Genomic DNA, 24,791 nt, shown 5'->3' with positions numbered 1-24,791 from the left:
GGCGGGACCTCGGCATTGAGGTTGCTCGTCAGCAGCACTGGGGAGTTGACGGGGAGGCCCGGCATCCCGCCGCCACCGCCGCCGCCGCCGCCGCCGCCTCTGGATGGCGTGGGCGGGGGCAGGCCCAGGCGCGGCCCCATCATGCCCGGGAAGCCGAAGGAGGAGCCCATGCCACCAGGGAGGCCACCGGGCAGCCTCCCGCCAACGCCGCTCGGCAAGCCTGGGAGCACGCAGACACAACACGGGCACACACACGCCATCACGCGTCGTGTCATCGTACAAGGATCCCCCCCATGGCCAAATAGACTGTTGGGGCAAGCGCTGTTAGCGAGCGCCTATGAAGGCCGGAGCAGCATACGAGGGGATGGGCGGCCAGCACTACACCAATGGCGAAGTTTACGTAGCACACCAGGTTCTCAATTAAGGCGGAGTCAACCTAGGGGAGAGCCAGGACCGGTTCGGATAATCATCGCTGGTGGTGGACGTGAGCTGGAATTGAACTTGGGTCATCAGCTCCGCAGCGCAATGCGCTAACCGCGACACTACCGCGCCCCACATAAATGACAAAACTTGGATGCACCTGCAGGATGATTCTTTGCTGAAAGCACCACAAGTCGGACTGTGCGAGGAGGAGCCCTCTTATCTGCTGGCAGTCCGACAAACCAATCCCGCTAGCACTGGTGACGTACCTTGTGTGTGCATCACAACTTTGATGATTCACTGGCACGTGTCTGGTGTTACAGAGAAGCCCTGAAAAACGGGGCTTTTGTAATGAACTTTACATCTGAGAATTGCACGTAAGTGTGTGCATGGTCAGTGATTGAATATGTATCCAGGATGTGTGACTATAAGGCAAGGTGCTATGTGTTTTCATGCTGAAAGGTGCAGTAGAAATATCAATTAAAAAACTAAATCATTATCATAAGAGGGAGCCTTAATTACATGCCAAGGTATCTCAGAAAGGGTCGAGCAATTATTCAGTATCTGGAAAACTAATTTGCATTAAAAAATAAATGCACGACCAATTAAAATTCAATATAAACCGACTGATATATTAATGAAAATGTAATTTTGCCAAACAACACGGTATAAATGAGGGTAACGCTAATTAAAAACATCACTCATGATCAACATCCTTGACGATCGCCAGTCAGGTGTCTCATATCCACACCGTTGGGTTCTCTCTTATTTCTCAGATTTGAACATCTGCTGGAAACTTTCCAACGCCTTTAAATTTTCCCAGCGCACCGTAACGCCGCAATGCCGTGACTCCGTATGTTTAACTGTATGTACGTTGAACTTCTTTCGCACTCTACGTAGCCAACCGTGCTAATCGGAGGTGCCGTGACGCCGTGACGCGCGCCCCGACGCCAGAGAGCAGCCCGCCGCAAGCTGCTGCACGCGGCATCGTGGCCCCGGTTGGGAGCAGCAGTCCCTGCTGGACTCACAGAGACTCTAAATGGCACCGGGTTCTTTTGCGTTCAAACACGGAGCGCGCGCCCTTCCTTGACCCGCGCAGGCAACGCCTGCCGAGGCACGCTTGCAACACGCAAGTCAATCCGTGACCCGACGGGCTCTCTCGCGTTCCGGTTAGACCACAGCAAAATGTGGCAGCTAAACTCCCGTGTGTGGCGGGTCTGCTCCACGCGCTGACCGCCGAGTCTTCTTCTTCACCACCTCGAGTGAGCACGTTGAGAGAAACCTCGGACTTCATGCCGAAAAACGGCACGTGCTGCGCGCCCCAGAACGCGTCGGAGGGGAGTTAATTCTAAGGTAAAACTGCAGCTTCCCAGTCCAGATTGGATTCCGCTGTGAAGAAGGGCCATTGCCTGAAACGTTGCCAATCAGATATTGTTTTCCTTGTCGGCAGTGTCGTCGACCAACGATCACGGAAGACCTTATTATCCCGGGTTGACTTTCACCGCAGCGCAATGCCGCCGACTCTACTCGAGCCTCGCGAGGGCGTCTCCGCCAGCCGTGGCCTCGCATGTCCTCCGCCCGTGGTCAAGAGCCCGCGGCCCGCTCCGGGGGTTAACCTGGGGCTTGTTTTGATCGCCGCACGCTCGCCGCACGCTCGCCTCCTGCGCCCACGAACACGGAGCAAGCGGCGTCCCCGGGACGTGCGCGTTGGAAAGAGGCGGCGGAGACGCGACGCCAAACATAAATTCGCGTGGCCACGGAAATATGAGCTTAGTTATTACCGCTAATCGCTTAACCAGGACACGCTGCGGTGTTTACGACTAAATTACAAGCAGAGTTGGGACGGTGAAAACAACCCGGGCTGGCGGACAGCTGGGAGAAGCTTTGCTGGGGCTGGGGGCTTGGGGCAGTGTGATAAGGATCCCCCCACCCCCCACCCCACCCCCGCGCGGTGTTTGACGATCGAAATTGAGTGTGTGACCAGAATGCAATGATGGAGTAAGGGCAGAGGAAACGTTAATCCCTTGACGTGTCTCCCGTGGCAGGGAGGCGGCCTCCCCTGCGTGATCTGAGCACATTCTGCGTTTGCACGGCCCGGGGCTTGCGGGTGATGAGTAACGACGGGATCCGCAGCGTCGCCGTATAAATTCAAGGGGGGCCTCTGTTAAGCCGCCTTGGCTCGGCACCCCGCATTGCTGGCGCGGAGCAGGCTGACCATGGGTTTTGCACCGACACGATGATTAAAGCCGAACGCCTCTCCCCGCTAAGAGTAAAAAGGAAAATAAATAATTTGTGCGCCGTTTCCATGAAAACCATCGCCCTCCGTAAGTGCGCGTGCGTCATCCGCGAACGTGAACATTTTCTCAATGTGTCAGCGCACGCACAAACGCGCGGATGTATTGCATTTGTGAGGACGTTGCACGAGAACGGTTGCGGTGTAATGTGAACGATGTTCAGTTGATTAAACGTGCTCACCCAGTGCAGGCAAACGAGCAGAGAGGTCAGGGTGCACGCCTGGCCAAACCAAGGCGTGTTTCTATTTTTCAAAATGTGTGGTGGTGCAAAACGTTACTCAGGGTCCAGTGTAGATGTCATTCTTATTAAGCTTATATCTACAGGACCCTTTTGCGAGTAATAAGATAATTTAAAAAATGGTAAAGCCTTTTTTTCAAAAGGATAAAGTCTTCTTTTTTCTATCATGATTACTCTTGTTTACCAAGGAAGCCTTACTGAGTCTCATGACTCGTTCAGGAGTGTCCTGCCAAGTGTTCGCAGGAGGCGGCGATGCCTGCTATAAAAACACATTATATTTGAGTAATTGTTAGACTGTGAATTCCCATTTTCATGCCTTAATGGATGACAGGCCTCGCCACCTGGGAGGCTATTTTTTAACCACCCATTTCACAGCCGCATTACTTTTAATTTTTTACATGCCTCCAGCAACGCTGCATAAAAAATACACCATGTCCAAAATGTAGTTAAAAACCTAGCCGCAGGCTTCTTGCCAATTACGAGCAGAATTTACAAATGTCTCTGGACTCTGGGTGGGTGCTACCCACAGCCACAAGGGCAGTAACTAAAAGTCAAAGGTCAAAGCGATTTCCTGCTGAAATGAGCATTGAGGCATTGGTACTCATCTTCTGTTTACAGCCCTGAGCCAGCGGTGGAAATTCCCCATTCCTGTGGCAGAGATTCGTCTAAGTTCAAGACAAACACTACATTTATCGACCATGAAGGGATGATGGGCCAAGTCAACCCCCCAATCAGGATTTGAACCCGTAACCTTCTGATTGCGAGCAGCTCCCCATACCGCTGAGCCGCCTGGCTGGTGAGTTACTCATCACCGCTCTCGTTATTTCGCCTCCCATCGCAAGCCAATTAAATGACGACGATCACGATGGCAATTCAACTGAATAATCGATCCTTTTTTAACAGTTTGTGAAAGCAGCGGCCTCTAGTGGATGCAGGACTCTCATGAACTCGTTACACTCAACAAATAAAAGGGTGGCAAGGGAGCAGCCCTGCAATTGCCCGCTCGCACTACTGTTGGCAAAAGGGCCTGCAAAACAAAGCCATTCCAGAGGAAATTTGGTCTGCTATTCCACGCTGACAAGATGCCTTGAAAGAGCTGAGAGTAGCCACACTTTACCCCACCACGCACGACCTACCAGAGGCAGTTAGGGGGCGGGGGGGTTTAGAAGCCTGCGAGTTGTTTCAACTGCCGTACCGGGAGATTGGATAGAATCGGCGACCTCTGCATTGCAAGTCCAGTGCGCTAACCATTTACACCACGTAAGCATCATCCCATACAACGCATACTGACAGGGCAACGTTGATTCTTACACACATGGACATGAATCAATTAATCGGTGCAGCATCATACCCCTAATAGCGAATACACTGATCTAAAACTAAACGGCACAGGTAAGGGCCCACTGAGATATTTAGCTCTTTTTCAGAAGAGACCCGGCTACATATAATAGCTCAACAAAGTGGTGGAAATTCATAGCAGCCAAATACTCTCAACGCATGTTTCTAAATGTGGAGAGAACCCAGAGAAAAATCCACGTAACCACGGGAAGAGAGACGTATAAACTCCAAATATACAGCGCCTGCATACCAGGCGAGGTAGTTAACATCTGACGACCGTGCCCTGCAATCTGCCGGGGTGCAGGGCACGGCGTTCACTCTGCAGCCCCTGCAGGGAACAACTCTGTCGAGCAGCCTGGGTCCCTTTGTTACACACGGTTTAGAAGACTGATGCTGGTGAATGGGATGTCTCCGGGTAGAAGATTAAGGGCTTTACTGAAGCAGAACCGTCCTTGGCAAGCTAACAGGGATTGAATGAAACTGGAAAATGTTGTTGGAGAAAGCGTGACCTAGAGTTCACGTTGGCCTTCGACAGAACAAGCGGTAAACAGAAGGGCGAGTTTCCAAAGTGCATTAGTGAGATGCACATTCCTACAACGCCATTCACCCAATCTTGCTGCCCTCCACCTGCCCAACACCAGCACGCGCCTACCAGCGTGGTGAAGTATGGTCAAACAATCCCCGTGACTCGCACAGTGTGCGGGGGCCTTCATCCAGCAGTGAATGCACAGCGGTGTACGTGTATCTACACACTGATGTCAAGAACCGACAGGTTGTAATAATTACTTTGAATTACGTGGAGAGACAGCTGTTTGCTGAAAACATCGTCCGCTTATCTATTTTACACATTGTCCAGAATGCTTAATGCTCTTAGATCTTATTCACATCAACTTCAGTCTCTAAACCATGCAAAAAAAACATCTATTCTAAGATCTCCACTCCAGTGAATGACAACACTGAAGTAATTTGTGTGAAAACATCCAACCCGAACCTTGACCTGAACCACACTGAGCGAGCTCTACAGGGGGCGATCCCTCTCTGTGCCGAGCGTGACTCAACGGCTCATGGCCACGTCCCAGTGAACGAGTGAACGGCCACGCTTGCCACGCTTGCCACGCATATGGGACGGGGGAGCCGCTGTGTCCGCAGCAGCCAAACACAGCCACGATCACAATCGTGATTTGCGTTCGATAAGAGCCGCCCCTTCTACACACAGGGGAGCCTCAGAGCGCCTCACACGTGATAAGCGACGTGCATCCACGTCTCAGCTCAACCATTTGAAAGGGCACCCCGAGTGCCAGCCGTCTCTGTGCGGCAGAGTTGACTCAATACCTGACCTGGTAAGCAAACAGCAGTTCCAATTGAATGATTTGCAGTGTAATTGTTCGAATATGGCAAATGTGGACCATGAAACCAGCACAAAAAGGACTACTTATTTGGAATGACATCAGGGGATCTTAAGCATCCATTGTGAAGCAGACAGCACGTACATTTTACAGGAATTACCAAGGTAGCCCGCTGGATTTAAACCACGAACCTCTCAGCAACAACAAGTAGCTACGCCACTTGAGTATACAGGAGAGCGCCGACCTGCCGACACACGTTTTACGGACGCACGTTTTACCAACGCACGTTTCAGCCAACAACACGGGACGCCGTGAATCAACGCTCCTCTGCCTGCTATCAGTTCCTGATGAGAGCGGCTGGTGGTGCTGTTGCACAGCAACAGGGACAGCACTGCCACGTGGCAGCTCTGAGAATGTAGGCGCGCACACAGCGCAGAGTAAGGCTCAAAGCCCACGAGCTTTCAATGGCAGTACAATATTCAGATCCATTCGTCTATACCGATGCAGAAACATCTTGTATCCTAGTGCTGTTACTCTAGGTTGGCTTTGTCGAAAATGAAAAAACACAAAATGGTTGTAACCTTTTTTAACACCTTTAGTGAGTGGAGCTGCATCTGATGGGCTGGAGAATGTCACATGAACAAAACAGTTAAAACATATCCGAATATAAAACAACTAATTCATACACTGCGATTCCATGCCTGTATCGTACGCTCGAGAATCAACATTAATTGCCGATGCGACGCATCATGCCACCGGTACTAAACGCACACCGCTAACATTATTTCTGTACACTCACCACGCTAACATTAACTGTTTAGCAAAAACTCTCGCTCCCTGTGCTATTTCATTTGAATAGTTAGAACGTAACAATGCGTAAAACAGATGAAGTGCACGCACCAAATCGTGACGATGACGGTGAGGAATTGTCTCAACACAGAGGCGCTGTGACAGCGTGATTTTAGCGACAGCGTGATGGAGCCGTCTGCCGCACTCACCCGGAGAATGGGGGAAGTAGTTTTGAGAATGCCGCGGGTTTAAATCTGCATGAGAAAGAGATGTTAGTAATTAGTGCCGAGAGAATTTAGGCCCTTGCTCGACGCCACCTCAAACTCCGCGGAGACCCAAGGGTGGACGCCACGAGGGACAGCGGGCGCACGGGGAAGCGCGATGCCACAGCTGGCAACGTAAAGCAGGCTCGTGTGCACTGGACGTGAAACACAACGTAGGAGACGCATACATAACGAGGTTCATCCAGCGAGGTGGCGCGATGGACTCACAGTTGGAAGTCTGCGAGTCCAATTCCACGCCGGTTTTGACTCGGCCAATTAGTGATCCTGAAAAACGCAACACACTCATCACCGTCAACAACAACACGGCCTTAAACACAAAGGCAATGTTGTTGACGAGCGTGTTGAGTTTTTGCGTATGTTAAATGTGCGTGTGCACCGCTGCCAACGCAGCATCACCAAATCACGTATTAGTTATCCTGGGCCAGCGAAATGAGGACCAACTTTAGCAAGGTTATCGGTGGTTGTCGTATCGAAAGACTGGCCCCCATTATGGGAATGTGGAATTTCCAGCGCTGCCCAATTGCTTCAATGCAGATGTGTGCAACCCATACTAGTCTGAGCACGGAGAAACTTCACTTCACTTTGAGATAAACAAAGGAGAGAAAGCAATGCAACCCTATCTTTCTCAATCCAACTTACTAAAACAGTTATTTGTTTCAGGTGCAGATAAACAATTAGTTGACAAATGCATTGTTCTGCACTGTAACGAGTACAACACAGTGCAGACTATTTGTGGCATAAGTGTACAGTGTAAAAACACAACAGCTGTTGCATCATTAAAATCGCATTAAAAAATATAAACAAATAACAGGCCGGCATAAATCATTGTGCTCTGGTTGCCTTTGACACGCTCGCTTTGAAACTATGGGATTCGGAACAAATCATTGTTAAAGCATTCAAATCATTCACGAAGAGCAGCTAGTGAAATTGAAAAGTAGCGGTTATTTTTACCCATGGCCGGTGAGTGTTGAAAAAGGAAACATTGCAGCAGGGCTTGTGTTGACTTATAGCTTTCGTGACTGCAGGAATTCATATTCTTGGGTCTTTCAATAAAGTCAAGTAAATAGGTTCAAAGAAAATAACATGCTTTTTGTTATTTAAAAAAAAATTATTTGAACCTATCTACGTGACTTTACCGAAAGACCCAAGAATAAGGCTTGTGTCTCTTGGGACGTAACGGGGTATTATTAGGGCCAGAACTAGGTTACAGGGGTTCACTGCAGAAGTGAAGACGTGTCAACAGTCAACGGGTTTCCAACGTACCGTGCAATTATTACCAATGGAGTAGGTAAGGTGTGAATCCCCACTTACACTTACTGCGCCAACTGCCAACAAGCTAGGTAACAAAGCTCACTAAAAGATCAGAGTTAACGGGCTACGATCTGTTACAGCATCATAACGGGTGCCCAATGTAAAACCAGGTTAAGGTGCAGAGATGAGAGGATGATTGGAGTGAGAAATGAGTAACGCGAGTGTCTACCAGAGCTCATTAATGAATACTTTGGGTTTTTTAAGGGAAGGAATTATAGGAAGTGGAGAAGCCCAAATGATGAATATCTGAATGGGACCAAAACACGCAGATTTATTCACAATGATGGCAAATCGCCTGAAGAAGCTGGTTGTAATGACCAGCCAAATGTCGTACTGAAATTGTAAATGTTGTGGGTTTACTCTCCAACACACCAGTCTGCTAAAGTAGTAATTGGCGCGTTGTGTTTACGTGACAAACCTTACTAATTTGTTATGTCGGGTGGTGATGGGTTAACGACACATTTATATTTACTTGATCTAACCCATAAAACCTTTATTGTGAATGAACGTATGAGAATGACTTAGCTCTAACGGTCAGGGACATCTCTGTCCTCAAAAAATTTAACGCAGAAAGTGATCGCAAATTTCTGCGATGCAATCGGCATGGATATGGAGTTGCAACCTCATCTGACGGAAATGCATGCGGCACACAAAAGCAGGGGGAACCGACCTGCAGACTGGGACATGTTGGGGAAGCCTCCGTGAATGAGGGCTGGGTTACCTGCAGAGAAACAGAGTGGGGGACATTACCACCTGGAACTCTTTTCCTGCCAAGCTACACGCGTGCATGCAGGCAGAATCTTCCTTTCCACCTGGCTGAAATGTGGGTTTGGATTTGTGGGGAAATTGCGCCCTTCCATGTTCCGTCTCTGCATCAACCCACCCACTACTGTGAGCTCCATCGCACAGAAAGCGGCCGAATTGAACGCTGCTGTTCGCGTGGTGAAACCTCTTCCCTTGCACCGCAGGGAAGCTTGCCAAGGCTATTTTCTGCCAGAACGGCGGTTATTCCGTCGAGTGCGGCTCTGAGAAAGATAAAATGAGTGGTTCTTTAATGCCGGGACATACTTTTCATTCTTAATAAAATTGGAAGCAGTGGAGCCTTGTAGACTGGATGGTCAAAACTGATGGAAAATTTCTTCAAATTAAATGTTTAAATTACAAAACTATTAGAATCTTCAGCAGCAGCCAAGATCCATCTACTTCTGGATAAATGCCTTCTTAAGCCATCGCCATCCCTCGGTCTCGCAATGGACACAACAATCCATCGAAATCCAGCACATGAACCAATCTCGTGCCTTCATCTCCGCAGTGGTCGTCCTGCCGGGCACGCTCCTTCTTCTGGCTGCCAATCTGTCGTTAGTCATGACCATTGGCCATCATCCGTTCTCGCGACGTGTCCTGCCCAAGGCCACGCTTCTCAAGCAGCCAATACAAAGTGAAACCACACTAGTAGTTTAGCCGCACCGCACCTAAACCCTCGCCAGCACACCACGGCATCTCGGTGCTACACGGCGAGGGTCAATACTTAATGTGGAGCCTGCTCCTTCATCACGACACTTCACAGACCTGAAGCAGTGAGTGAATAACTCTTCCCTCTTAACCATTTTTCTATTATAGAAATGCACAATTGCTCGGACAATCCGAATGTAAACATTTTTGATAATTTCCTTCTGACTCACCTAGCCTTCATATTGCTCTTATTATTAATTTGTGTCAACGTGTACCACTGCAAAATGTTTTAACTGATAAAGTGCACAATTTGAGGTATTACTTAAAATTGTGATATGTTTCGTCTTCAGCAGTTGCACTGCGAAGGAAGAGGTCAGAGTAGTTTCATTGGATAAACAGCCACGGAAACATTAAAGGCTAAGAGTTCATACTTTGAAAATATAACTACTGTCATGTACACGTCCAGCCATTTGCAAATCCACTCCTGGGCCTCCCCACACTTCTGCAGGCAGCCGCAATGCTCATCGGATTACGGAAGCGAAGTGGAATTTGCACTTGGTCAGTGCTGTTGGATTGGGGAGCACCAGGGCTTGCCAGGCGTTGTTGGCGTGGAGCTGTGAGGTGCTCTCGCGTGAGTGGTGGACTTTCTCTCCAGGTTCTCCAGTTTCCTCCCACATTCAGACGAATATTTGTTTACAGAATTGGTTAAAATTGTGTTTGCACAAACCAACCTGGTGAGCATTTCCTAGCGAAATAATTGGAATTTATATTGCTATCTTGAGGTACCAGCGTAAAGGCCGTCGGGACCAATATTTCTCAGCATCATTGTTACCTCCGTGTTCAAACTCTGTCTGTAACATTTGCTCCAAAGGGCCCGAAAGGTTGAAAGACCAAAATGTTATTTTAAAAACAGACCTGAGTCAGAGAGAGTCCCTCCTCTCCACACAATTTGGCTCAGCTCATGAGCAAAATTGTTTTTTTCTTCTAGAGATTGCTTATCGAAACGAAACGTTCCATTACAATGCCACGCGGGTCATCGTGGACGTGCTGCACGGCTCTCCGACGTGTCCTTCAGGCCTTAGCGCGCGTCCAAACAACACGCGGCACGACTCAAACACGCATCGGGGAGCTAAATGTTACGTGAAGGATAATTCGCCAGATGCTGAGCAACGCCGATGATTGCTGTTCCCGTGAAGCGAACCAAGGAGATTACGCAGAATGGCAGCGTTGCACTCGCGCACGCCTGGAAAGGTACACGGCGAACTGCTGGAACAACCTTCTCTGCGCTGTGAAATCTCGCGAATGTTTTTAGGTTAAGCATCCATTGCGAAGTTTCTTTTTAACGATGTGATCACCCTGAACCTCGGCGGGGCTAATTATGGCGGCAACGCGGCTACTCGCCGCGTGGCAGCCGGTCGTTGGGGTTAACGCGCAGCAGATGGGAAACAAACGCGGCCCAGAAGAGCTCGCGAGATTGTGATTACGACGCAGGTGTGGCGGCGGTGCCTTTAATCCACTAACCTTGAGGTCGGGCCCGTACATTGCGTACATCACCAGAGGATCTAATTCTCATTATATTTATCAATCCCTCTGTTTAGTCGGCGTCAAACGTTTTGTTCAACAAAACAGAAATAAAATTGTCGCAATCACCGGTTGCAATTCAGTTTAAAAATCTGCACTTTTCTGTCTCATCTGTACCATCGTACTGAAATATCAATTTTTTTACACCTTGTTTGTGCCATTTCTGTTTGCTCAATTATCCTAACTGTAATGTTGTCACATCACTTACAAATGACCTTCGTACAAATTGAATAACTCACGAATCGTGACATACCTAGTTTATCGTGAGAACCACAGCCACATGGGACGGGGATACAGCCCAGTGGGAGCACGCTTGCCGCTCGATGCAGAGGTCTTCGAATCAAGCCGGTGGCAGCCCTGGTTAATACTGAGAGTGTATTGACCAAAAAAATACACGGTGTCTGCTTCACAGTGGACGGGACATATCCCGAAAAAGAGTTGGCCATGTGTGCCGGCATCATGGTCCAATAAAAAAAAAATTACTCCCATATTACTATTTTGCGAAACACATCGCGATCGTCCCCTCCTACATCAAACACATAGCAGGGTCCTCCTGAAAAACAATAGCCTTGCGACTCAGTGAGGCTTTCCTAGCTAAACAAGGGTGGTCATAACCTTAACGATAAAGAGGTGCCACAACGCAACAACGGACGCTGCGGGTGCGGACACATACCGAGCAGGGAGGTCTCCTTGCCTTGTGCGCGCATCGGGGGGAACGGGCCCTGGCCCTCGCCGGCCGGCAGGTCGGGCCGAGTGAGGTCGCGGCTCTTCTCGTTGTTGTACTTGACGTTGAGGTTGGTGAGGCGCGAGAAGCCCACGCGCAGCGTGCAGCAGCCATTGTAAATGTTCTGCCCGTCCAGCATCTGCTCGCCGCGAGGGTCCGACAGGGGGATTAAGTTGTTTTAGTAAAAAAGCACCTTTCCTTACCCATACTGCACGTGGTGGCATCTGGGTAAAAATTGCATAATAGCACCCGATGGATTATCCGCAACTGAGAAGGGTCCACAGCTGGGACACTGGATAATTAGTCCACCGGCAGGTGCTCCAAGAAGAGGGGCAGCCCTCAACTTGCAGGCCCTGTAGCCTCGCCAAGTCTCCACGGTGGTTGAGTAATTGCCAACTCTACCAAGTCGAGCAGCTGCAGTCAAGCATGTGTAGTCAAGCAGCTCGAGGCTGCCGGTCAAGGTAGTCACACGGCTCTGTTGGCTTGGCACTGTGAGGCTTGTGGGGAAGCCTGGGCCAAAACCCACTCACCAGTGCTCGGACTGGCCTGGCCATGTGCTTAGTGGCCTTGGTTTCTGCAATTACTTTACTGTATAATGAAAATTATTTCCAAGTTCGAACAGCCCTGGATTTAATGCAAATATAAGTCAAAATTAAAACTCTAAAAACCAATAAAAATAATATCAATGATGGAAATATGGTCAGACTTTAAAAACCAAAACTCTTCCCACAATCTAGATATTCCCACAAACCCGTCACGAGGTGAAGCCAAAAAAACCAACGCTTGAAAAGTGTACTTGCAAGTCACTCACTGCCACGATCTCAATGAATCTGCTGCAATTTTAAGTTTAAATTCCACTCAAGAAATTAAATTATTGGGTGCCCTTCCTAGTCCCAATGCGCTAACAGAGTTGTATTGCAATCAATTGTAAATGTCAAACCTGCTCTATGTGGGCGCCATCTCATCACAGAGTGGGTCTCTATCCTGGCTGCAGACCATCAGGCCGCTTCAGACAGAGCGCTCGGATCGCCATTTTGCCCCCAATTCCCTCTGTACGGGGATTAATCGGTGTGGTCTTGCATGGCAGGTGTAGACTTTCTTGATGGCAAACAGCATTATGTTGCCCAGCAGTGGCTCTGCGGTGCCTTTTTAAATGCGGGCCAGTGCTTCGTAACGATGCTCAACGCTGCTCGTTTTGACAAAATATTTTCCAATTTTAAGTAACATAGCAACCGCAGATATTATGCTGCCCACACTATCATCCTACGGTTAAGTTGTGTAGTTATTTTATATTGACTCAAAACGTTCCTCTGTAGGCACACTGGCAAGTAGATTTCTTTCAGAAAATTAATTTTTCACCACTTATATAAAATACAAAATAATTACCTGCAGGTGTCACCAATGCAACCAATTCAAAAATAGAACTTTTTCTCAGTCACATTATCAGCCAGACCTAAAACCAGAACTCTGCAGTCGTAACGTAGTGGAAGTGTTAGCTTCAAGGTCGTGCTACCAACCTAAAGCCGTCTTCCCTTGGTCAAACACAAGGAACTTCTTGTGAGACGATACTATTGGAGTGTTGAGGCAGGCAACATTCAGATCTATGCCGGCCAGCCGGCCCTTATGGACCCCAAGGTCTCTATTTTGAACTTTGCGGTGTTCACATGCACGTTTAGCCATTCCATGTCCATTACAATGCTGGAGCCCTCAGAGGACTTCAGGGTCAGGAAATACCACAAATAGAACCTCTCATAACCTTCCTGACACAACGGGCCTCTATGACCTCCAGGCTCGGAAGTCTGTTGTCATATTTTTGGTTCTTTCGGTAAAGTCACATAGAAAGGAAATAATAAAATAATATAAACATAAAACAATTACTTTATTATTTCCCTTCTACGTGACTTTACCGAAAGAACCAAGAATATGAATCCCTGCAGTCACGAAAGCTTTAAATCAAAATTTAAGTCTGTTGTCCTCTTCCAATAATGCCACCAGACTGGACGTATCCGTTTCCCAAGCCGCCACTACTCTGCCGGAGCAGTCCAGCCTACCCATGAACTCCTGCGTGTAACTCAGGCACTTTCACAAAAGGAAATGTCTCAATGGGTTCTTATTTCATTTAAAGAACACGTACCTGCACATGGTCAAGACTGGGATTATTTAATTGGTGTTGAGCATTAGTGATGCGACACTTAGGGGCCATCCATTTAGTACGTACGCAAAAATCTGTCAAAACTTGACCCCTCCCCTCCTCCCTGTACGCACGCATACTTTTTACATCCCCCCCCAACCAGCGTACGTACGCTTGACGCCCCCCCCCCCCCCCCCCGCATCCTATAGAACGGCCAATATTTAATCCACGCATAAACGATCAAGGATTAATAATATTAACGTGTTTAAGCAAACAGATAGGCCACCGCCGGCTGCATTATTATCGAGGCTTCACCCCCCCCCCCCATTTCCTATGCGTACACACATCGTCAGTAGACCCCCCATACGCAAGCTACGCATTTGGGTTAACCCCCCTCCCCCCTCCATGCATACGTACGCAATGGATGGCCCCTTCTTGGCAGCTTTACGATGGCTGGCGTTGTCGGCGTTTGTTTAAGGTGGCGCTCTACATAATATGGTGGTTCTGATGGAGATGATGCACAGCTGTGCCTCCCCCATTCCCGGATTGCCCAATTCCCAGCAATGGGAACGACTCCCATGTGATATCTCAAAGTGAAGCAGTAGGCAGGCGACAGGGCAATGTGATCTGCTCCCTTTCTCCACGAAACGATCCACACATCTGCACTTCACTGTCGTCTTCTCTAAATGTTTGCACCATAACCGTTTCATTACATGAAGCGCTAAATGCACTATAACCATTACCAACGCCATCACCTGCTCTCAAGTGAATGTCAAGCACACAGTGACTTCACTGGGAAGATTAACCTCCTTAATGCAGCACTAACTGCTTTGTCTTTAGGATCAGAATTTGCATTTATTTTGTACTTAAATGCCGATGCATCTCAAAGCCCCTTACAACACGATCTATAAAACACAAGAGGACTAAGGGCAGACAGAGAGAGCATGGGGTAAGCACAAAAAAAGATAAATTAATATGGGACAGCGCCCACGCACGCACACACAGAGGTTTTGTGAACGTGTGTACACGTAAGTCTCGCGTACGCAAGTAGAAACCTTGTGTGCGCATGAAGAGCTCCATCCTTAACTTTAAACTGCGCTCTCCAAGTCACAGAGGACGTGTCTAGCACACATCGGGCGCACATGCACCGCACGAAGACCCAACTCGTACTTTAACAGCGGCAAACTGGTGACAAGAGAAAGAAACGCCGTGGGGTGCCGCGCACAATGCGGCTCGGGCGACGCTGACGTAACGCGTGTGAACGCAGGCCGCCACCGCCGCAACCACGGCCACCACTACCACCACGGGCCGCACAGCTGTGCGGTGGACGGACCTTACACACAGCATCGCATGGATTTCAACACCCTCCAGGTGAGCCGTTCCCAACCTGTGGCACGTGAAGCCCTGCTGGTCCACCAGGCAGAGGGAAGTGTTTTGCACGCGATTCGTTTCCCAAAAACCCTAGCAGGTGGATAGCGGTTAGGGGGAACCACTGCCGTAATTGCATGTGGATCTCTAGATGATGCACGTGTGCATTTGTGAGGTGTGGACACGTAGTTAGCCACAGCTGCCATTTCACACGGCGCTGCTTTGTGTTTAGATTATTTGACATGTATTTGTTTCTCGTAATTACATTGCTTACGCTTATATTTGAATCGTTTTATAAGACCGAAACATTTCCGTTCAGAGATCTCCCGGTGAACACTCCATCCAGGATTTGCCTGAGAAACGTCACTGGAAGTTGACAGATAACTACTTTTAAAACAACTCTTGTAAACATCTTATCTGCACTAACACGACCTGGATAATGTTACAAAGTTACTCACCGTTTTAGCTTGATGTGCGTTACTGGCATCCGCAAACTGCATCAGGGCTTGATACTGGCTGTTTTTGTTGAAAATTATGATTTTCAGGACTGTGCCGTACTTAGAAAACACCTGCAATAAGACAACAACAGACAGATTCCACTTGTTCAATAAGTCATCAGTGACAAATTTACAATCTGGCTAAATCTCCGCCGAAGAAACATCCGCTATGATTTCTAGAAGTATAGCTTTGCACTAAGAGCTTTGAGAGTTGAGGATGTGGTTAGGTTTGTCGACTGCTCGAGCCAGCCGAGTGTGCGCTAGGACAGAGTTAGCGCGGAGCGGCCGCGGGTCACAGGCGAGGGGAGTGGGCGGCCGTGCGTACGCACATGGTGGAGGACCTCCAGGGTGATGGGGTAGAGCAGGTTCTCCACGATGATGTGCAGGATCGGGCTCTGGGGGGCAGCCGAGTTGGTCTCCTCGCTGTCCGAGCCGTTCGCCACCATCATGGCCGCCTGGGCCTTCTGCTCCCGGCACGCGTGTGCACATTAAGGTGAGTCGCGCAATCGGATCACAGGTGAAGGGTTGGTGTCAGTTTGAGACGTATGAATAACACATTTAAATGTTATTCAACGACTCGGCCCACAATGTCATCAACCTGGGATAGTGCTTGGATGGGTGACCAATACCATGCATAACGATTGCTTTTGTTGCGATCGAAACGTCGTGATATTTTTTATTTTTTTATTCACTTTCTTTTAATTTTTGTATTGTTCTTATTTTTTCTATCTACGTGACTTTACCGAAGGAACCATAGAATAGGTGTTATAGGCTACTGTGAGGCTATGTTGTAGCAGAAGGCAGTGGAGCTAGTTGTAATTACTGGCAAAATGTCGTACTCGGATTGTAAATGTTGTGACTTTGCTCTCCAACACACTGGTGTGCTGTACGAGTGACAAAGTGGCACGTTCTGTTTACGTGACAAACCTTACTAATTGGCGGTGTCAGGTGGTGACGGGTTTAACGACACATATATTTTTACGCGATCTAACCCGAAAAAACCCGTATTATGAAAAATCCATTGTTGTGCTGTACTATGCTCCAACGACGATGCAGGCCGTCTTCACCAACCACACTGACCAGTGCAAAGTACAGTCAATGTACCTCCATGACCCAGGTGGCTTGAAAAGGTCCTCATCCAGCAGTGGATTAACAAAGAACTGTACAATGAGGTTCCAATCACTGTCTAAGCATTATTGATACGGGCTGTACCACGTGTTGTTGGAATGATGGCCGACGCTTCACTCGATGTGACGGGAGCTTCTTCACGACGTGATGGAAGAGGTGGAAGTGCTCAGACTTGACCCCACCATAGGCAACCTGCCGATAGACTAACCGTGCCGCACCCGTTTACACCGCTGGGTGGACAGCGGCACGGGCGATTTAAGAAACTCGGCCATTGTTTCGACGGCTGTGCGGGGATATCGAATTTGACCTCCGTAAATCGGCAGGAATTTATGCACTTGTGAAATTTGTGTTTTTATACTGTATTCAGATTTATTTAGAGTGACTTGCTTACCTTTTCTCTATTTTGCACTCCTATTGTGTTTGTATTGTTTGTTGTTGAAACTTTCTGATCCACCCCCACTTTACATCTGTGAAAAAGAACTTCATAGATCATCGGATTCCTCCGGTCTAAATTAACATTCTGATTCCGTATTGCGGGCCCGGCGTGTTAGCAAGCGTCACACCGCGTCAGCACCGCTCCCCGCACAGTGACGCGATCGCTCACCGCCTGGTATGCGGAGTTGTCGGTCTTGAGGGACTTGTAGGTGGAGTACTGCACGTAGACGGGCTGGTTGCGCAGCACGGGCGGGTCCGTGCTGTAGAACGTCACGGCCGCCACGGCCGCCTCCTCCGAGGCCATCTCCAGGAACGCCTGAACGCGCCGCAGCGAGAGAGGCCCACGCGCTGTCACGAGTCTGCGCTTTGTGAAACGCGCCAAACGTCTGCCCTCGACTTCGGTACAACGCAGTGAGCTTAGTGGCAAGAGACACGCCACCAGAAGCGCTGGAATGATTTTTTTGTTATTATAGGTCTGCCTTGTAATGCCAGTAAAAAAAATTCACTGTCATAATAATCTAAGGTAGACGATGAGTAATCTTTGTCATTAAGCAAAAATCTGTAAACATACTTCCAATTGACACTTGAGCACAGAGAGCTGCTTCTCATTGCAATGAGAGGATTGGGAAATAGTTTTTCGCCAAATATGAAATGTAAACTATGGTGTGTGTGGCTGGAATGGCACTAAGTTGACATTGGCTGGATAACCACACTGCCTTAAAAATGAGCTTCTCAAACTCCACTTACAAATACAGAAAGCCTCTACTCGCTGAGTGCAAGGATAAACATGCAAACTAACATTTAAATCACACACCATGGCCATTGCCATTGTAACAATACATTAATTATAAACAAATTATCATGCTCACAATAAAAGCACCGAATCACACACGTAAGCAGCAACTGGTTTCAATTTGTGTATGTAGTGCATGTTCTTGTGTACAACGACAATTCATCAAACTGCGAGGGGGAGCGAATCGTTTGCAGTCCTCGCGGTGGGGGCCTCCGAGCAAGGCGGCCGTGGGTGGGGGTGTTATGGAGGAGCGCTCGCCTGGCTCTTGCCCTTCAGCATGAGGATGTTGGTGACTCGGCCGAAAGGGAGCGCCAGCGTCACCACCTCGGCCTCCGTGGCGTTCTCCGGCAGCTTGCGGATGTGCAGCACCTTGGAGGGCAGCTCGTCGCTCGAGTCCCCTTTGAACTTCTTGCTCTCGCTGCCCTCGGCTGCAGGGCCACGGCAGCACAGGGGCCAACGGAAGCGGAGACACACGCTCGAGGAGGGCAGCAGTGGTAATTCAGTCTTCACGACAACAACCAGTCGAATTCGCCTATAGATTTCATTTAGCCATTCTCTTAGTTTGGTCAATAAAGTATTCGAAAAAATAAGTCTACTCTTCGTTATTATTCACACTTTTGATGACATAGTTTGTATGTTTTAGTGCAGCAATATTTAGAATCGTACTGTAGTATGCTCTGTCTACGCTCCCTACCTTCACCACCCGCAATGACTAGCGCGCGTATGTCAAACGATACCCACGACCTGTACGGCGCGGTGTGGTCCTCATCCAGCAGTGGATTGACACATGAACAATGGGCCCTGAGATGTATCAAGGCCAGCCTCCCTATCGCATCGTAACACAGAGACGGCTGATTGTCCCAGGTGCAAAAAAGAGACCACACAAACTGAATCGATCAAATTTAGGCACATTGACCCTTACCAGTGGAGCCATTCTTAGGAGCACTAGCAGAGTAGAGATTATCCGGTCCCCTCTGAAACAAACACAAGTCATTAAAAAAATCCCATTGAAGGCAATCTATTATCGTATAACATCGCAATAAACAGCATATTACATTACCCATTGTAAACGAATTGAACCATCATCCTTGGTAGAGGCAGCAGCAAATATAGATGACACAATTCCCAAATGAGAGGAGCTCCTACTCAAGTCCACACATCATCATCCGCAAATCTGCAATCAACTGGAAGTAATTTGGGCAATCTATGACCCTATTGTACAAGATCATGGATGTTGCTTGCTCGGCTACTCTGTGAAACATGTGGTTAGGAAGCCCACAATCCTTTGTGGGTTTTAACATTCACACCTGACTGGGCTCTGCATCACCTCTTTGGAATTCTGATACTGCTGTTAAAATTCCAACCCCCTTGCCGACTTCCCAATTACGGTGAATATGCACACAGATTGCATTCTCTTGACTGTGTCCTCACACAATCTCTCTCCCACCTCTTTCCCTCTTCCCTACATCACTTGCGTGATATATTCACACCAGAAATAGGATGAATGAATTTACAGCTTTGCAATTCCAAACATTATTCTGAGCCATCTTGTATGTATATGTCTCCCAATTTAAAATATATTTCAAACCACTATTACCTGCACTAGATCTCAAATACTTAGTTTCGGGGCCAATAAGTGGTTCAATATTCAGACTTCTCATTGTGTAAACACAACAATCTCGGGATTTCCCATGTGCCAGGTCAGTAATGCATGATTTTGTCGAGTTCCCTGAGGCAATGAGACATCTATTTTATTTATCGGTCATGAAAGTGGTGCGGTGTTCGGCTAGATTCACTCCCATGGCTATTTAACTTTATATTCTCCCCCCATCATTGCCTTCCGTTTCAAAGAAATGTCTTACAATTCTCCAGCTCAGAATTGATTCCATGGAAGTTTCTGGCCCATAAATGTCAACAAGAGTACAAAACAGATAAACGAGAAACAGCACTTTGAATTCACGGATCAACTTAACACGTGTTCTCGGAGGCCATTGGAAGGCTCATGGATCTCTTCGCAAGATACACCAGACTGGAGGATTAATTGTAACTACAATGGCAGGCGCTGCATTATAATTGTGAAAGAATAAGAGCAGGATTTGGAAGCTGAAATTTGGTGAGGAAAAGCATTTATCAACGTGTCTAAAGAAGACGGTGTTCAGCCACTGCATGTTTCCTGCCATGACACGGTGGACAAATGACCGACAAAGAATTGGGAACAAATGCAAAAGTGTGTGTAGAGATGCGTGGAGAGACACGTGCTGCAGTGTCGCCACGAGATCAGCTCCTAGGAGGAAGACCTGAAGCTGGATGGTGGGATACATAAAAGAGCAGAGCTCGAAGGCTGGGTGCCCACTTTACAACTATGGCATCGAGCAGAAGGAAGTGGTCGCCAAGGTGCGATGGCACGGGCAGCAGCAAGGTCAGAACTACAGCTGGCGGAAGTCACGGCGTGGAGCTCGCGCATCAGACGTCAACCGTGCAGCGAATACAGACGTGTACTTGTCCTGTATCATCTAGAAAAACGATACCATGGCAGGCTGTGGTGAAATCTACACCAATGACCATTATGACCTTTTGCGCTTGTTGTTTTAATACGTTACAATGTGGGTTACACACACTCCGTGACTTTTACAAATCAAGAGCTCTGGTGTAGAAATTACTTACCTTTGAACCAGCAGGTGATCCCATATCTGATCGACTATTGCTAAGACACACACATGGCACAAAAAAAAATCAGAAAACTACAATTAATGGCCTGCATAGGCATCAGTACAAACATAATCACGCACCACTAGTATCACTAACACTGCATAACAACAGATGGTATCTATACAGAACTGTAAGAGGCTGACGTTAATGTTAATAGCCCCGGTTCTGAAAGAGGATAACTGCCCGAAACATTAGCCTCCTGAACATTGGCGAAACAATTCGCATGCCTCACTATTTAATGACTTGCAACGCTTGAGCTGTCAGCTTGACTGACGAATCAATACTTGTTTTCCAAAGTAGTGGATGTAGCGGCCTCTCGTGGCTGACAATGGGTCACGTCAACCCATTACATCAACTCGTGCACGCGATTCATGCAAGTATCGTGAACACACAGATCGAATATTAGTCGATGCTCCTATAACTATTGAAACACTAGTCCGGAGATTTGTAGGAGAGATCTGCTAATCACGAAAGATATTTGTCACCATTCCCTGAGAGGCGAGAGACGAGATCGGTGGCAGCTCACGCCAACAATGGGTGTAGTAGGGCGGGCCTCATCACTGCTCTGGCGCTCCTGAGCCTGCGGTGGACATTCCACATTCCTATGGACGGCAGGGAAGTAAATCTCTCTCTCGCTCTCTTTGGGACAAACACTTGTACCGTTTTGTTCGCTCCATTAACCCGAAATAATATCAGCACATCTCCACGCATGCCCACATAAGTGGTGCCTCGCCCACAGCCCGTACCACACGTGCAGTGTCTCACACACAGCCCGTACCACAGTCTCACACACAGCCCGTACCACACGTGTGGTGTCTCACACACAGCCCGTACCACACGTGTGTGGTGTCTCACACACAGCCCGTGTCACAGTCCCACACACAGCCCTCCCCCTCCTCACCCGTCCATGTCCATGGCGGCGGCGCGGGGCCTCACGGCAGCAGCAGCGACGGCGGCAAATGGCGGCCGACCAAAGACGCCGTCGATTCGGGGCACGCGGAGAGGCGGCGCCGATTCCTGCGCGCTGGCGGCAGCCTCCAGGCCGCCTCAGCGCGGCTCAGCGCGGCCTCGTTCGTCGCCTCGTTCGTCGGCTTGCCGAGCTCGGCGACGAAGAGCCGCAGGAGAGCGAAGAGAGAGAGACCCGCGCTGTCAGCAAGCGCCGCGCGGCTGTGCGAGCTCCGAGCCCGCGCCGTGAAATCGATTCGCGGATCTGTCGTCGTGATGATGAGTTGAGGGGGGGGGCAGACACGCGGGACCCCCCTCCCCTCGTTACCCCGTTACCCCCCTCCCCTCATCCCCCCGTTACCCCCCTCCCCTCCTCCCCCCGTTACCCCCCTCCCCTCCTCCCCCCGTTACCCCCCTCCCCTCATCCCCCCGTTACCCCCTCCCCTCATCCCCCCGTTACCCCCTCCCCCCGTTACCCCCTCCCCTCGTTACCCCCCTCCCCTCCCCCCGTTACCCTCACCTCCCCCCCCCGTTAACCCCTCCCCTCGTTACCCCCCTCCCCCAGTTACCCCCTCCCCTCGTTACCCCCCTCCCCTCCCCCCATTACCTCCTCCCCTCGTTACCCCCCTCCCCACCCCCCTCCCCCAGTTACCCCCTCCCCCCATTACCCCCTCCCCTCGTTACCCCCCTCCCCTCCCCCCATTACCCCCTCCCCTCGTTACCCCCCCTCCCCACCCCCCTCCCCCCGTTACCCCCCTCCCCACCCCCCGTTACCCCCCTCCCCACCCCCCGTTACCCCCCTCCCCACCCCCCGTGTGGGGGGGGGGGGTCACACGGCGCGACACGTGTGGGGGGGGGGTCACACGGCGCGAGACGTCACACGGCGCGAGACGTGTGTGGGGGGGGGGGTTACACGGCGCGAGACGTGTGTGGGGGGGGGTCACACGGCGCGAGACGTGTGTGGGGGGGGGTCACACGGCGCGAGACGTCACACGGCGCGAGACGTGTGTGGGGGGGGGGTTACACGGCGCGAGACGTGTGTGGGGGGGGTCACACGGCGCGAGACGTGTGTGGGGGGGGGTCACACGGCGCGACACGTGTGGGGGGGGGGTCACACGGCGCGACATGCGTGTGGGGGGGGGGGTCACACGGCGCGACACGTGTGGGGGGGGGGTCACACGGCGCGACATGCGTGTGGGGGAGGGGGGGCGAGTCGCCGAGTGTGTAGCGGCTGGGAGGGCGCGAGTCGGGCAGTGGTCGTGGCCTCTCCTCGGCAGATTTGTCGTGAAACTTCGCTTCCTCCTCCCGGTGTCTCTCCATAAAGAATCCGGACATTTTTAGAATCAGAATCGTTATTTAGACTGGAAGAATCCGATGCACTATGAAGCTCTGTTTTTTTCCACAGATGTCCAGTAGTTTCACAAGTATCCTGTAGCTGATTGGTGTCTACTTTGCGGTTGTCATTCCTCCTGCGGAGGGAGCTGGTAGGAACGTTGGGTTGCACGGTCAATGGCCTGCAGGGTCAACGGCGGCGTGGTGTATTCCGCAAATATGCCCGATTGTGAGGGCGGGCACAAGCCGGCGTGAGTAGGTTAAGCGTTGAGTTTTATAAGGGCACCACGGGGTGACCAGCCCCTCCCCACCCAGCCCCACCCCCCACCCAGCCCCACCCAGCCCCACCCTCCCCACCCAGCCCCTCCCCACCAAGCCCCTCTCCACCCAGCCCCACCCCTCCCATTTTTGGATTCACAACGGACGGACGGACACAATAATCCCCTGTGGGCTGGTGTCACCAGGAGGTTCCTACCAGTGCCACTCGATCCTGCATTCGTCCACCTCTTTCGTTCATCAATTTTATCTCGATCCGCCCTTAATACTGCCCCTGCACACATCACCTGCTTTGTGTTGCGTAACAAACCACGGCATACTTATTTAAAGCCCGACTTTCCAGCTTTCTCTATTCAGTTCTTCAATAAGTCCCTGTGAGGCAGTTTACCATTTACTAGTTAACAACAACTGCAAACCTTAGACATTCTTCATTCCATCTATTCCCACACAAAAGTAACGCAATGACGTGTGACGCCGTCGCGTACGACTATGACGTCACCGCGCACGGTTGCGTCTGCACGCTTGGCCCGCCAACGTCATCACGTACCGAGGGAGCGGCATTGCCCGCGCGGTGACGTCATGCAGACGCCCCGGCGTGACGGCGACAGCGGCGCGTGCCTTGGCGGAAGTTAATGTCGTGACGTCATCACGCACCGTACAGCCGAATGCAAGCGCTGACAGTGACGTCATCACGTACCGCGCCTCCTCGTGTCGGTGCTGCTGCGGTGACGTCACCACGCACGGCGGCGCGTCCTCCAGTGCGTGCCCCTGAGCCGCACGTGTGCACAGTGCGCGGCGCTCGTCGAGACGCGGGGACAGCAGCAGCAGGAGCCGCCGCAGCAGCAGCCGCAGCAGCAGCAGGAGCCGCAGCAGCAGCAGGGAGACGCCGCCGCCTGCAGCGCGCGGAGTTTGCCGCACGAGGAGCGCCGAGCTCGCTCAGCCGCTCGTTCGTAGCCCCCTCAGCGCGGTGACTCACAGCGCCCCCCCTCGCCCTTTGACCCACATAGGGGAGTGAGTCCGCGACCCCTGGGGAGAGGCAGTGTGTGCGTGTGTCTCCTGAAGCTCAGAGTCCCATAACTGCTGCACTCACAAGTCTCCGTAGTCCTTACTCCCTCCACTCCTGCGCAATGCTGCCCAACACAAGGTGAGTGCGGTGACCTCTCGTCCATGGCTGTGTATGCGTGCGGACCATTGCGTCTCCTCCTCCTCCTGTCTCCTCCTGACCGCCATCAGCTGTTGTGCTAGTCCGGTCTGTGTGTGTCTTTCTAACACCATCGGCCGTGTTGATCATCTGCTGACAGTCGTGCGGTGGCTGCCTCGCACGCTGACGGCGGCCAGCTCTGTCCTGTCAGTCGGTAGTTGCCGCTCTGTGTCCCGTCAGCTGTGCGCCGATGGGCCGT

The 24,791-nt window shown here is 50.4% G+C and overlaps 2 protein-coding genes across 7 annotated transcripts in view; one reads left to right on the top strand and one right to left on the bottom strand.

Moving 5' to 3' along the window:
* The window catches only part of LOC133352001 (polypyrimidine tract-binding protein 2-like), a 37,209-nt gene extending 15,074 nt beyond the window's left edge, over positions 1-22,135 (bottom strand). The window contains exons 1-13 of one of the 6 annotated variants that reach the window (XM_061567674.1): positions 21,740-22,135; positions 20,794-20,833; positions 19,052-19,103; positions 18,388-18,557; positions 17,506-17,652; positions 16,103-16,237; positions 15,735-15,845; positions 11,727-11,916; positions 10,613-10,715; positions 9,799-9,830; positions 8,691-8,741; positions 6,635-6,679; positions 9-220 (exon numbers count right to left, since the gene is read on the bottom strand). In XM_061567674.1, the coding sequence (XP_061423658.1) occupies positions 9-220; positions 6,635-6,679; positions 8,691-8,741; positions 9,799-9,830; positions 10,613-10,715; positions 11,727-11,916; positions 15,735-15,845; positions 16,103-16,237; positions 17,506-17,652; positions 18,388-18,557; positions 19,052-19,103; positions 20,794-20,833; positions 21,740-21,753 (1,302 nt within the window). In that variant the 5' untranslated portion in view covers positions 21,754-22,135. Of the gene's footprint in view, positions 1-8; positions 221-6,634; positions 6,680-6,916; positions 6,974-8,690; positions 8,742-9,798; positions 9,831-10,612; positions 10,716-11,726; positions 11,917-15,734; positions 15,846-16,102; positions 16,238-17,505; positions 17,653-18,387; positions 18,558-19,051; positions 19,104-20,793; positions 20,834-21,739 lie in introns of all 6 variants that reach the window. The other 5 variants (XM_061567679.1, XM_061567675.1, XM_061567676.1 and 2 more) reach the window with 5 other exon arrangements.
* A 2,008-nt stretch (positions 22,136-24,143) lies between these two features.
* Positions 24,144-24,791, top strand: part of HSDL2 (hydroxysteroid dehydrogenase like 2) — a 53,011-nt gene continuing 52,363 nt past the window's right edge. Inside the window, exon 1 of the mRNA XM_061567803.1 lies at positions 24,144-24,535. Within this exon, the coding sequence (XP_061423787.1) occupies positions 24,519-24,535 (17 nt within the window). The 5' untranslated portion in view covers positions 24,144-24,518. The remainder of the gene's footprint in view (positions 24,536-24,791) is intronic.

Source organism: Lethenteron reissneri, chromosome 39 (genome assembly GCF_015708825.2).
Source record: "Lethenteron reissneri isolate LAM-NWPU_2019-01 chromosome 39, ASM1570882v1, whole genome shotgun sequence".
In the NCBI taxonomy this organism is placed as follows: domain Eukaryota; kingdom Metazoa; phylum Chordata; class Hyperoartia; order Petromyzontiformes; family Petromyzontidae; genus Lethenteron; species Lethenteron reissneri.
The sequence above is the reverse complement of the archived record's forward strand: the minus strand, read 5'-3'. Positions and strand labels throughout refer to the sequence as shown.